General features: G+C 38.6%; 1 protein-coding gene across 5 annotated transcripts in view; it reads left to right on the top strand.

The window, feature by feature from the left end:
• The window catches only part of LOC138703560 (oxidative stress-induced growth inhibitor 1-like), a 113118-nt gene that overhangs the window by 84389 nt on the left and 14195 nt on the right, over positions 1–14534 (top strand). For 3 of the 5 annotated variants that reach the window (XM_069831529.1, XM_069831525.1, XM_069831526.1), the window contains 2 exons: positions 3860–3950; positions 10645–10802. In XM_069831529.1, coding sequence (XP_069687630.1) covers positions 3881–3950; positions 10645–10802 — 228 coding nt within the window. In that variant the 5' untranslated portion in view covers positions 3860–3880. Of the gene's footprint in view, positions 1–3859; positions 3951–4045; positions 4121–10644; positions 10803–14534 lie in introns of those variants that run through there. The other 2 variants (XM_069831527.1, XM_069831528.1) reach the window with 2 other exon arrangements.

Raw genomic sequence — 14534 nt, 5'->3', positions numbered from 1 at the left:
AATATTTTAGGTTCTAAACAAAGTGAATTTTTCTGTTATTATTCTATTATTTACGTAATGTGAATATTACGCATGATTCCAAAACAGTAAACTCATCTGTTATTAAATAATTATGCAAACAGGAGTGTGTAACACGTTTATTTTTTCCCGCATTATTTTCGTTAAATGTTGACGTCTCGTGCTGCTATGCATTCGGTTGCGTTACAGTCCAAGTTCAACATCGGAATTACAATGCGAATTTCCTAGCTGCCATTACAATAAAAACGAAAAATTGTCATGAAAATAATTATGAGTTTAATATTATGTCCCACATACGAGATATACTATTAAATTCACAAAGTAGTTGTTCACCTAGACTACTGTATCATACAATATTTCAGATTTGCTCCATTAACGTCTTGTAACATAGAACAAATATTTTCGGAGTATGAATATTGTTTTTTGTTCTGAACCCAAAAGGAGTATTTCTTTTGATAAAATGAAAATGTTAATTGTTATTTATTTTATTTATGAGACTAGAATCATAATTGTATACATTAAATCCAGACGTTTGAGATGGGCAGGGCATGTAGCACGTATGGGCGAATCCAGAAATGCATATAGAGTGTTAGTTGGGAGACCGGAGGGAAAAAGGTCTCTAGGGAGGCCGAGACGTAGATGGGAAGATAATATAAAAATGGATTTGAGGTAGGTGGGATATGATGATAGAGAATGGATTAATCTTGCTCAGGATAGGAACCGATGGCAGGCTTATGTGAGGGCGGCAATGAACCTCCGGGTTCCTTAAAAGCCGGTAAGTAAGTATGGGTAAATTAATTTATATTGGGAGTTACGAACTTCATAATTACAAATTATTGTTTTTATATTATTTTTTGTACTAAGGCTGTGGACGATTGGAGCACTTGTTTGGTTACCACCCGGCTGTATATGTTTGTCGTTCTGCTTCACTGACACTGAGAGACGCTCTATTACTTTTAACTCGGTAGAGATATAGTCCAAGCTCACACAACTTAACAGTTTTGGTACCAACTTCCTAGCTCTAGTAATAAGTTATTTCCTTACTTTGCTTCATAAGGCCTACTACAAGTTATTCAAATGTATGCGACTTTGACTACTTCGTTAGACACATTAAGTTATAAAGGAGGAAGCTGCTCTTCTTGCGGTGCTACTACACACGCTAAAATGGCTGTTCTGAGAATGCAGCCTCTCCATAAACAGAAGTGAACGATATAATGAAAGACTGATAATCTTGCTTGGAGAATATTATGTTACACATATTCTTCAAGATTTAAACAGTAGCAACTTGAATAATAATATTATTATGCGCACGCAGAAAATCGAGCCTAGTACCACAATCCATAGTTTTCTCTATGACAACCGTTTGTTTGCATTGCTTATGAGAGCGACAACGTGTATGGTAGAATTGTAGAATTCAGCAGAAAGTCAAGGCTACGGTCTGTGCCAAGTGCAAGGTTGGATGACGGGACCTTAACGGCATCCCGATTGACTGAAGCGAGGCGAGCGAGAAGATAAACCGAAGAAGGCCGACCCTCACCATCTCATCTCGCCAAGAAATTGTGCAACTCTTGACTTGTTCCACATCTTAAACTTAAAGCTTCAGTGCTAGTGTAAGATCTATGGAATACAATAAATGAAATGATGCGTCTCGGGTGTAACGATGAAAAGTCGCGTACAGCTACACGGTATTGGTATTAAATTAAAAGCACAGCGATGGCTATGAGAAGGGTAGTTGGAGTACAAGCGTACGGTAATTGAAAATGTAACGATGATGACATTGTCAGATGTATAGTTGGAGTACAGCTCCAAATATCACGTGGGATATTAGAAGCGTCAGTTGAGTCGTTGGAGTGCAAACCTAAATATCAGAAGGAAAATTTAAAGTGTAATGATGACATTGTCAGGTGGGTAGTTGGAATACAACCGTATCAGAGGGTACTGTAATTGAAAGTGTAATGATGATGAGATTGTCAGATGCGTAATGTAAGTACATCCGTAAATATCAGGAGAATGCGATAGTTGAAAGTGTAATAATCACATTCTCAGATTAATAGTTGTAATATGAGGTGGGAAGTTGAAAGCGTAAAAATGTCATTATTAGATGGGTAGTTGGACTATAACCCTAAATATCAGGAAGGTAATTGAAAGATAATTGTCAGATGGGTAGTTGGAGAACAACCGTAAATATCAGGTGGGAAGTTGAAAGTACAATGAAGACATTGTCAGATGGGTAGTTGGAGCACAACGCTAAATATCAGGAGAGTGCGATAGTTGAAAGTGTAATAATCACATTCTCAGATGAATAGTTGTAATAGTGGGAAGTTAAAGTGTAATGATAACATCGTCTCAGATGAGTAGTTGGAGTACAACCGTAAATATCAGATGGGGAGTTGAAAGCATAGTGATGTAATTGTGTGTGTATCTAATACCTACCCACTTTACGTGATTCGGATTCCGCATACTGCCGATAGATGGCAGGACCCATTTTCAAATTGAGGACCGTTTTTGCAAAACTTGCTAACTGCAAAATTTGCAAAATTGAGATTTTGGTGGATTCGTTAACATAAAGCAGGCCTCTACACGATGTTAAAGTTATCTTAGTAAAATTGAATTATTTCTCTTCATTGTAGTGTGTCAAAGTGTGATGGTTGCACCTATAACCTATTTGTCTTCATTCAGTTTTTTGTATCTCCTGTAAAATTTAGTTTTTTCAGTTAGCAAGTTTTGCAAAAACGGTCCTCAATTGCACATCACTTCGACGGGCCACGTTATGCATGATGTGTATCTGTGAAGAGTTATGTCGTGTACTAGGGTGAGTGTATGTTAAGTATTCGTGTAAGTGTAGTGTAGGGAATGATGATAATGAAGGTGAGAAAGGGAGAAGGGGAAACTCGGTGCCGGCACGTAGCCTACTCCTGTTGAATAGCACCAAGGGAGCCGCCAGTCTTAACGTCCCCATCCGACGGACGAATCACTATCAACAGTGACATATGCCTTCCCTTCATATGCACTGCGGAGAGATTTGTTTAGAAGTTCTGCACCGCCATCTCTCCTAGTCCCGAGGTAGAAATTAAAATTTCTGACCCCGCCGGGAGTCGAATCTGGGCCGAATAGTCTGGAGATAGATACGCAACCACAGAGCTAACTCGGCGGACGTGAGGTAATTGTTAGGTGAATAGTTGGATTACAACCGTAGATTCAGGTTGGAAGTTCAAAGCATAATGGTATTATATTATTGTTGTAGTTGAAGTACAACGGTAAATATCAGATGGGAAGTTAAGCGTAATGTTGTCATTGTTAGATGGGTAGTTGGAGTCCAATCCTAAATATCAGGAAGATAGTTGCAAGGTAATTGTCAGATGGGTAGTTGGGAACAAACGTAAATACTCGTATCAGATGGAAAGTTGAAAGTGTAATGAAGACATTGTCAGATGGGTAGTTAGAGTACAACGTCAAATATCAGGAGGGTACGATAGTTTAAATTGTAATGATGGCATTATCATATGAGTAGTGGAAATACAACCGTAAATATCAGGTGAGGAGTTGAAAGTGTATTATTGACAGAAGGATAGTTGTAAATGTAATTATCAGTTCGGTAGTTGGAGTACAACCGTAAATATCAGGAGGAGAAGTGAAAGTAATGACGTTACTGGGTAGTTGAAAATATGACATCAGATGAGTAATATCAAACGGAGAGTTGAAATATAATAATGAAATTGTCATATGGTAGTTGAAATGCAACCGTAAGTATCAGATGAGGAGTTGAAGGGTAGCGATGACAGCGCCAGATTGTATATGGTACAGATCTTTATAAAGAGTCACTCCTGTCTGACTGTTGCAGTGCGAGGGTGCCACAGCTGTCATGAGGGACTACAGCGTGCAGGGGGTCTCCATCCCAGACGACGCTGTCTACAAGGAGGTCGTCGTCATAGGTGAGTCGAGTATTGCCATCTACCGATGTTTCTAGCAACTATGCTCCACTAAATCGTGCCAGACATTGAAAATCGTCTCGTCTCGTTTCCATGACAGCAGTAACACTTCCTTGAGACACCAAGACGGTTGCACAATGACATGCAATATTGGGCATGTTGCTTTTCCGTACGTAAGTCTCATGGTTTATAGGCTACCATTTTTGAGTACATATTTTATACAGATATTTTCTATTTCTAGTTAGATTCTTGACAGATAGGCCGTGTATTATACATATATACTTAATTTTATTGCGGAGACAAGTTTGAGCTAGTGAAGCAATTCATTTGTATTTTTTTTTCTTTGTCATTGGGTACTACCTTCTCAGCTATTCCTGTTTTGTATAAGTTTTGGCCAATTCCTTAGTTTAGGGCATACATGGGCACAATTTTCGGTTACGTGAGGCACTAGATTTGAAATAGTTTGTTTACTAGGAGAGGAGATTGCAGAGTAGGATGGGAAATATACTGTAAACTGCTGTGACCTGCGTCACCTTATCGTAATCGCTAAGGCGGTCAGTGGCGAATTATTAGGAAAGCGCTTGGTTAACGTGAGAGACTCGAAAACTTTTATTCAATTTGGCAAATTAATTCGGCAGCTTTAATCATAAACCTCTTTACTGTTTCTCCGTAGCTGAATTGATTTAAATCGCAGGCGATAAATTGCGTAACTAGCCAATAATATTCCATCACGTTGTCTATGATTATTTTCTTGAATATTCTGGCGTTTCTCAAGATTACTTAATAGATTTGCACATTCTCGACCTAAAATAATTTCAGAAAATCATATTTAGTTTTCTACGCACATTTGATATTTTTTTATAAATTTCTTTTGGAAATAATACGTACAAACAACATTTAATTCTTCGTAGGCTACCTTTTAATGCAGCGTGTTTAAGGTATAATGTCGTATTTAATATACTATGCAAATGTTAAGGTCATAAATTTTCTTCGGAATAGCACGAAAAATAACATTTAATTTGTCTTACCTTCTAATTCAGCATGTTCTTTATGACATAAGGAGTAATGTCATTGTATATTAAATTTATTAATGCCTAATAGGATTTTCGAGCATGTTCTCCTCTTCTAAACAGCTAAAAAATTCTTCCTCCCATTTCTCATGAAATAATCGCTTTCTAACGTGTACACACTGCTTTGATAATGTCATTTTGCCACCACTGATATTGCGTATGAAACTGATATAGAACCTGTCCACGCCTGAGGGAGGAACGGGGAGTGTGAAGATGATGTCACTCAGAGCGATAAGCTCTGTGAAGGTCAGTGAGGCACAAATTCTCAAGTGAGGCACGATGCCCATCTCTGGTTTAGGGTGACCAGATTTTCAGACACAAAAAGCGGAACCTATTCCTAAAAGTGGTCCTGTAAAACGCGGCCTTGAGTTTTCTATTCGCCGTACATATATCAAAATTTCATACCAAAGTAGTAACCAGTTTTAATACAATACAAATGTTCAAATATCCAGACTAGTAGTACTCGGATATAATTGCAGCAAAAGAAATACCGGTACTGTATCGATAAAAAAAATAATACATTTTGTCGTGAGGAGGTGTAAATTAATTATGTATTTATTACTCTTTCTCACTATTAACTATGTCCTAACATAATTTACAAAAATACAAAGACGTAATGTAGCTAATGCAGCATGGTTATTCTTGAGCAATTACTGAGCAACTGTATATTTCTGACTTGAATATACTGCTATCAACAACTACCGCTGTCCAGGAAGGAAGTCACAGAATTCGACAGAGCTATAATTCAGATTACACTTTGTGATCATCATATGCTTTTAAGTTTCCGGCTTGAGTCTAGATTTTTCAACTGTCCACGTATTAACTGTTGCGAAGTATTTTCTGTTCTCTCCTCTCCACTTTCCATGAGAGAATAGAAAACAGAACTTCCCCTTCAAATTTTTACTTCGCATGACTTTTACCAGGAGAAACTTAAAAATCAGGATATTTATAGTTTTCACATCTTTACGCAGGCCGCAGGATAAGGGACTAAAAAAAGAGCATCCTGCGAAAAACATGACATCTTGTCATCCTACCTTATTTCCATCTTTCTTGTCTTCTAAGACGTCATCTATCCATCCGTTCTTTGGTCTTCCTCTGTTCCTTGCGTTTATTCATCTGTATTGCCCCCTAATTTAGATTATCATCATTTCTTAGTGAAGAAGAATTGAAATTACAAATGTTTCAAATGTTATTCCCTTCCCTTATGACAACCTTCAGAATACGTACTCCTCCACGTACTTTCGGAGTGCTCTAAATAATATCTGTTTAATATAGCAGTTTCCTCTCTAATAGGGTTGTCAGATACTAGTTCAAAAGGGGAACAATTCGAAACAGATTCATCCTTAAATACTGAGTTAACATAATTGGAAACTGAGAAACTTCGTTAAAAATAAAATTACAAAAGAATACGGTTTTCAATTTACCTAAAAACGATAATATAGCATTTCATATCACTTCCAGTTTGTTGATAAGTCATTAATAGCCTGCACAATGAAGACTTTGCAAAATTACTCTAAATTGATACGAGGTGAGTAGATTTTAGAGAAAACGTAACGTGGCAAACTGGCTGTTGACCGAGTCGCTCGTAAGCTCCGGTTACACAGAAAGCGTGCTATCGATGTTACGCAATTCAATATCGGTAATCCGACATAGCTACCAAAAACTATTAATGTAAAACATTACTAAATATAAACAGTTAAAACATCATTTACTTACCCAAATTAAGAAACGAGATGCTGAAACTGTTGTCTTGTTCCAAAAATGTTGCAGTTGTTTAAGAAGTAACACGTAGGCGTTATGTTTCTCGATGATATTTTTCAGTTCTTCCAGGGTATGTGCGTTACTTTTGTACACTTCATCTTTCAGAGTTCCCTAGAGATGAAAATCACAAGGCATGCCCAAAACCACAGTTTCGTTATTAATAATAATAAAATGTGTATTTACTTCAAAATCTGTAAATATATATTTGGAGCATCGTAATACTTTCTCTTTACGCTTCGTGTAATGAAAAGTATACAATCTTGGTACAGAAGATTTTGACGTGAATATGTCCTTATTCGAAGTGCAGTGGATGAGGAAGTGTGACACTTTTAGCGTAATATGAAGTTCAAGAAGTCTTCACTAATATTGCACATTCTAGAATGTACTCGTTCTGCTATCTGTCCAATGTTGCGTAAACTACTTGTATCTGCAAATGAATAAGCGACGAGCGTTATCTAATAAACAACTAGCGTTATTTGCATATATTATAATCTGATACGCCACCCGGCGTAGCCCAGTCGGTTAAGGCGTTTGCCTGCCGATCCAGAATTGCGCTCGAGCGCGAGTTCGATTCCCGCATGGGCTGACTACATGGTTGGGTTTTTCCCAAGGTTTTCCCCAACCTTAAGGCGAATGCCAAGTAATCTATGGCGAATCTTCGGCCTCATCTCGTTATCGCCAATCCCATCGACGCTAAATGTTCTAGTAGTTGATACAGCATAGTTAAATAATCATCTAAAAAACGGATTTGTCATACAAAACAAAATCTCAGTATATCCTTAATAACCCAAAGTCCACACCTGTGGAGTAACGGTCAGCTCGTCTGGCTGCGAAACCAGGTGGACCGGGTTCGATTCCCGGTTGGGGCAAGTTACCTGGTTGAGTTTTTTCCGGGGTTTTCCCTCAACCCAATATGAGCAAATGCTGGGTAACTTTCGGTGCTGGACCCCGGACTCATTTCACCGGCATTATCACCTTCATCTCATTCAGACGCTAAATAACCTAAGATGTTGATAAAGCGTCGTAAAATAACCTACTAAAAAAACTAAAATCAAATAGACTACAATAAAAATATTACAGAATAAAAAAACATATTCTTAATAATAAATAAATTGCAGTAAGATACAAAATAAAATGCTTGACACACTTTATTTGTTGAGCGATGAAATACTGAAAATTCGAGTTATGTACAGTTTTAGAAAAAAGTTTTATCGCACTGATACTTCACTGATATTTCAGAACTGTCCTTTGAAACTACAGGAGAAGACGAGTGCAGAGTGAGAAGAAAGAGTGGTAAACAGTTAACGTTACTATAACAGTGCAATATACTTTAAGTCCCAGAAAAGAGGCAGTGCGCATGATCAGAGGACGAGCGACCTGGTTGTATGTCTGATCATGTGCACTGCCTCCGGGATTTACAAAGTATCTGTGCGACAAAACTTTTTTCTAAGACTGTACGTAGGAAATATGACCTACAAAAACTGAATTAGTGATGCAACTTTGATATCTGCATTGTCATTGTGAACAGTCGAATGAGTATGAACAAAATCCTCGCTATCGTTCAGGGAAGTTTCAGTATGCTTACGCGTAATGAGAAAGTAAACATGAAAAGATAACAATCGACAGCCCTATTGCACCGCTTGTGAAATTTTGTCGTAAAGTTTCAGATAATCTGTCGTTTTTGGAGTGCTGTAAATATCAGAGCGAGACAGTTCGAACGAATTAAGTTCGATAGAAGTCAAGAAAGAGCATCTAGACCAGACGGCATGCCGAAACATGTTTGGAAGGCGACAGACCGGGCGATGTGTATTTTCTCGAAATCAGATTTTTGCAGCATCATAGTAGGTAGTCCACCTGCTCAACAAGCAGACCTCAAATTAACGCCAGGGTCACGGCCGCTTCCCACGCGCGGATGTAACGATTTAATTCGTGCATAAAGTTGTGTTGTCACTGCGGCTTACGTAACTGCAGCGACAGTCATCATTAAATTCGAATTAGAGATAATAGGCAGACAGTCTTATGTACGTATGTCGGTAATGATGTTCTGTACACGACTTAAAAAAAGAAGGGAAAGAGATGGAAGAGAACAGTGGCGTACTCGGAAATTTAAAATAGTGGGGACAAATTTTGGGAACATCAGTTGGCAAATTTGTCATAACTTACATGCAACATATTTAAAACATAATAACAATAAATTATTATTGTTCAATACTATGAAATTTAAAATCAATTTACAGTCGCCACAATTTGTTATAAAACAAAATCCATTCTCCGTCGTTGCAGAGTGAATGAATAGACGCCGACTCGAAATATATAAATAACTGTAGTTATTGTGTTCAGAACGATAGCTTCACAATTTCTGTCAAAATCATCGTTTAATCTAACACAACCTGCCAGTAGAAATAATGTGAAGGATTTGTTGTTCTAAATATTGCTTATTGTTAAACAATACTTTTCTCGCAACGCTAATAGTGGATTGTTTCTTCATGGTTTCATTTTAATATCATTTTAAAATATTTATTTAAAGATGAGGCTGGGGCTTCAGCCTACGCCACTGAAAGAGGATGAGGCGAAGAGGAAAGAGGGAAGAATGAGAGAAAGGGGAAGTAAAGAAGGATAAGAAGTGGGAAAGAGGAGAAGGATAAGAGAAGGGGGAAATAGAAGAGGTGGACAAGAGAGGGGAAAGAAGAGGAGTATAAGAGAGGGAAAACAAGAGGAAGATAAGAGAAAGGTGAAAGAGGAGGAGTAGAAGAGAAAGGGGAGAGAGGAAGAGGAGAAAAAGGGAAAAGAGGAAAAGTATAAAAGCGAGAAAAGAGGAAGATAAGGAGGAAAGGGGAAAGAGGAACAGGAGGAGAGAAAGGGAAAAAGGAATAAGAAGGGGAAAGGAAGAGGAGGAGCTAGAGAGAAGGGGGAAAGAGAAAGAGGAGGAGGAGAGAAAGGGAAAAGAAGAATGGAAGGAGCAGGGAAATAAAGGGGAAATTTATAAAGAGGAGGATGAGAGAGAAGGAAAAAGAAATAGGAGGAGCAGGAGAGAAGGGTGAAAGAGAAAGAGGAGAAAAAGGGGAAAGAGGAAGAGGAGAAGTAGATGAGAAAGGGGAAATAGAAACAGGACTAGCAGGAGAGAAAAAGGAAGAGGAGGAGAGAAAGAAATAGAAAGAGGAGGAGCAGGAGATAAAGAGAAAGAAGAGAGAAAGGGGGAGCAGGAAAGAAAGAGGAAGAGGAGAAGCAGGGGAGCAAGGGGAAAGAGGAAGAGCAGGAGATAAAGAGAAAGAGGAGAGGAAGGGGAAAGAGGAATGGAAGGAGTAAGAAAGGAAGGGGAAAGAGGTAGAAGAGCAAGAAAGAAAGTGGAAAGAGGACAGGAGGAGCAGGAAAGAAAGGGGGAAAAGGAGGAGCAGGAGAGAAAGGGGAAAGAGGAAGAAAGAAAGGGGAATAGCAGAAGGAGAGAAAGGGTAAAGAGAAAGAGTAGTAGCAGTAGAGGAAGGGAAAAGAGGAAGAGCAGGAGAGAAAGAGGAAAGAAGAGGTGGAAGAAAAGGGAAAGAGGAGTATAAGAGAAAGGGGAAAGGAACTTAAGAGTACGGGGAAAGAAAAAAGGAGTAGAAGAAGGAGGAAGAGAAAGGGGAGAAAATAAGATGAACAAAGAGAAAGGAGGAGGATGATATGGGAAATAGGAGGTGAATAAGAGGAATGGTAGAAAGGAGGACGAGAAAATAGACAAGAAGAGAGAAATGAGAAAAGATTGAGAAAAGGTGAAAAGAATAATGCGGTGGAGGGGGAAGACTGAACGAAGATCTCGACTATATAGAGGAAGGTGAGGAAATGGGAGGCCAACGAGGTAATGTTTCAAGAAGTATGTATGGTACTTGCAGGCAATGGTCCGTCGGGGATCGCTCTGTCGTACCTGCTGGCCGGCAACTGGCCCTACTACAACGGCGCCGTGCACCCCGATGAGATGCTGACCACGCGCCTCTCGGGCGCTCCCTCGGGACGCTCCATCATCCAACAAGACCTCCGCTTCTTGTCGCAGGTATGGTGCACTCCTGTTGTTGAAAACACTTGTTTATAGGTTGAGAAAAGTTAACAGTAATTATAGGTTGTAGAAAAGTTCTACCGAAAACCGCGTGAGATAAAAGAGATGATAAGTACTCATATCTTGGAAGATATTAATTTTAGGACTCGTGTTTATTAGATTTTGTTTTCTTGTTTTGATGAACATTAGCACCTCTCAAAATATTGAGTGCTTTTTTTAACACACTGTATAAACCGAATGCATAATATGCACAGCGGTGGAGCATGGACTCCTGAGCTCACCCAAACATTCATGGCTTTCGCCTATTGGAATCTGCAGCAACAACAGTTTTTGCCAGTCTCTCTCGATCCCCTCGGAGTTGCTCTCAACTCTTCTGGAATGTTTGCTGTTGCAAATACTTGAAACATAGCCTAAGTTACACAAGCAACATACGGTATCTTTTTTTGGTCAACTTAAAATGTTCCTTTTCCACAGAAGCACTTCAAGGTTAAACTAAAATACTAAACAGTTTTTGTAAGCATTCATTAGGGCAGTGTGCAATGGCGATGGGTTGTCTTTAGTAAGGAAGGATTACATTTCCAGGCGTGGGTTTATTGTTATAAATGATTGCCTTGATCTCGTCTATTACGTCACAAGTTTGTCATTCGAATTTGTCTGTAGGCTACTTTGTATAGACTCTACATGAACTTTCTATTATCGTCATTAATTCGTCCCACAGTAAAATCATGTAGTTTCATGTTACATTATAGTGAAAATTTCGTTCCCAAAATAAAACCTAGGTACATTAATAAAATTATGTTCGTTGGCTGAAGATTGTTATTTCAATTTACGAATCTTTATTTCAACCGACTCTGGGGCTACAGCACATCTTATTCGTAAGTTTCTGGAGGAGTGTAAAATGACGTAGATACAATGGAGAAGAAATTTGTTTAATATTCCGTGGTTCCACTTTAAAACTTACTCAGCTTTGTTTCAAAATGATCTAATATGCTTTTAGGATCATAATACTATCTTGAATTGAAATTCATGACGTAAAGCGAAGTAGCATACAGCAAAGCCAATTTATTATGCAACGGTCCTGTTACCTTCAAGTAGCCGACATAACTAAAGTGAGATAGGTAATGGAGGGGTCCCGAGTTCGAAATCCGTGTAATATATTTTCTTCTTTTTTAATGTTCTACTACGTTTATACTAAAATTATCACTGTAACTTTTCTATAAACGTGTTTCTTCATATGTTTAATAATAGACGAAAGATGTGTGAATTATTTCCTTCATTCAGTGCTTTACTATGAGTGATGTTATCTCAATATTATTTGAAATCTAATACGTGGAGATAAAAAAATTGATGACATTATCAATACCAATTCGAGTAGTCGTCCTGTATTGCACTGATGCATGTACTTCTCTGAACTAGTGAGGTGTGATTTGAAGACCTATGATTTTGTTGCTAAACAACTGCAACTCAGAACTTAAATGATGATCCACCGAATCATTCGTAAACATTCTTGGGAGAACATACGCGTCTACACATCGCGATAACACAGCTCAGAGCGTGTTTGTTGTTCTCGTCGCGCTGATCAGTATTATAAATAAATTCGCAGAAGAGCGATAAGCATAAACATCTGTCGGCTCGTGATAAGAAATATTCACAATCGTCAAGAATCATGCGAATACAAAAATCACACTGTGACAAAATCTCTGTTATTTGTCACAGCGATTTTTCCGGATCTGTGACGGCCAAACGTTGTCACACCCCACCTCTGTCTAAACGGAAGAAACATGTGACTGTTGAGTGGTTGAAGATTCCAATGTCACATAGTAATAGTGGTGATGACATTGGCGAGGAAGATAGCAATATTTTATTTAACGACGCTTTCAACTATAGATGTTATTCAGCGTCGAAATTCAACATGGGGAAGAAATGGCCGGCATTTCTTGCCTGCAGACCTCTTATCAGGGGCATGATTAGTAAAAATGCTGTAAATCTACGCAGTCCTCCCAGTTTTACTCCCTTCCTGGAGGAAGCTATGCTAAGGATTTCTTCGCCCTTTAAAATTCATCATCCGGGTTTGAACTCGCGAACCTCAGATCCAGCAGCTATTGCGGTAATAGCAAAACCACCAAGGATGACTCCCGTGAGGTAAAAACAAACCTTTGAATGTAAACAGAGGGTAAGAATAATGCTTAAATACTGGATGTTCATTTCAAAGTGTGTCATGACGTCGCTGTTGTTGGGTCACCGATTTGAAGCGAGTTTCAGCTTATATGTTAGAGAAGTTGCCTATTATTTAAGGCGTTCTTCAATCTGAACTTGAGAACGTGTACGGTATAACTTGAACGTCGTAGCAACAGATGGCGGTCTGCACGGTCTGTGTGCTACCATAACCTCTTTCGAACTGTGTTTTGCGCCGGCAAGTCGTACGCAGGGTATTTGTTATCATCGGTTACGTACGGTAACATTCCACAACACAAATCAAATGCTCCGTGTCCATGTTGACCGTCGAAGTTAATGTCAACAAATACGTAAGTAATCGTCTTAACCCTCTCCCCATATCCCGGCAGTACGTATTTCCAAACAGTTCACATTCCTGCCACTACCGGCGTTACCGTACGTATCGGTATGTACTCTTCAGAATGAACGCCGTACTTGCTAGGCAACTTCTCTGCCTCTTAGGTTATACACTGCGGAAGTGTAGGAAGATTGAATTCTCTAGGCTCATCGGCTAGCCACATGACGGCATACAGCGAGCCATGACACATTTTGAACTGAACACCCAGTAGTATCGCTCACAGTTAAGCAGTGCCTCTCTTTCTATGTTATAAATATACAAGAAAGAGGTTTGAAAATAAATTACGACGATAGTCATAAAAGTAAAATTACATGACAAAAAGGAAATAAAAGAAGATAGACTGAACGATTCTTAGGACCTCTTCCATATATATATATATATATATATATATATTGGTTATTTAACGATGCTGTATCAACTACGAGGTTATTTAGCGTCGATGGAATTGGTGATAGCGACTGGTATTTGGCGAGATGAACCCGAAGATTCGCCATAGATTGCCTGACATTTGCCTTACGATTGGGGAAAACCTCGGAAAAAACCCAACCAGGCAATCAGCCCAAGCGGGAATCGAACTCGCGCCCGAGTACAACTCCGGATCGGCAGGCAAGCACCTTAGCCCGCTGAGCTACGCAGACCACAGTTATCGGTATTGTGTATTGTGTATTTGGCTTTGCCGTACTTCATCTTTTTCGTGAATGTGGTTCCAGACAGATATTGCAAAAATAAATAATGAAACTGCTTTTTAATATTCTTTTACCATATAAATTTACTTAAAATACTATACGAATTGTCCATGTTTCACCCAAAGGATATGTCTGAGTTGAAATGAATAAGAATATTTGTTGCAAACCAACAAACATTTACTCTGAAAAACTTCTTTTCACTGCCACAGATAGAAGAGTAGTATATGCTCATACTTATAACAAACATTTCGTGGTTTTCATCGCATTGCCCCGAAGAGAAATTAGCTAAACATAAAAAAGTGCCTTCATTTTTGAAAAACGAAAGATACCTAAAGATTGTCAAAAAATCAGCAGGTAAAGCATAAACGATAAAAATGTAAAATAATAATCTTCATAAAACGTGTCATTGAAGCAGTTATTTTCCCACTTACTATTAAAAATGTAAATTCGTCGAAATCCTAGCCTTAGATA

This window comes from Periplaneta americana, chromosome 7, assembly GCF_040183065.1.
Source record: "Periplaneta americana isolate PAMFEO1 chromosome 7, P.americana_PAMFEO1_priV1, whole genome shotgun sequence".
In the NCBI taxonomy this organism is placed as follows: Eukaryota; Metazoa; Arthropoda; class Insecta; order Blattodea; family Blattidae; genus Periplaneta; species Periplaneta americana.
Note: the sequence above shows the minus strand (reverse complement) of the source record. Positions and strands in the feature narration are given on the sequence as shown.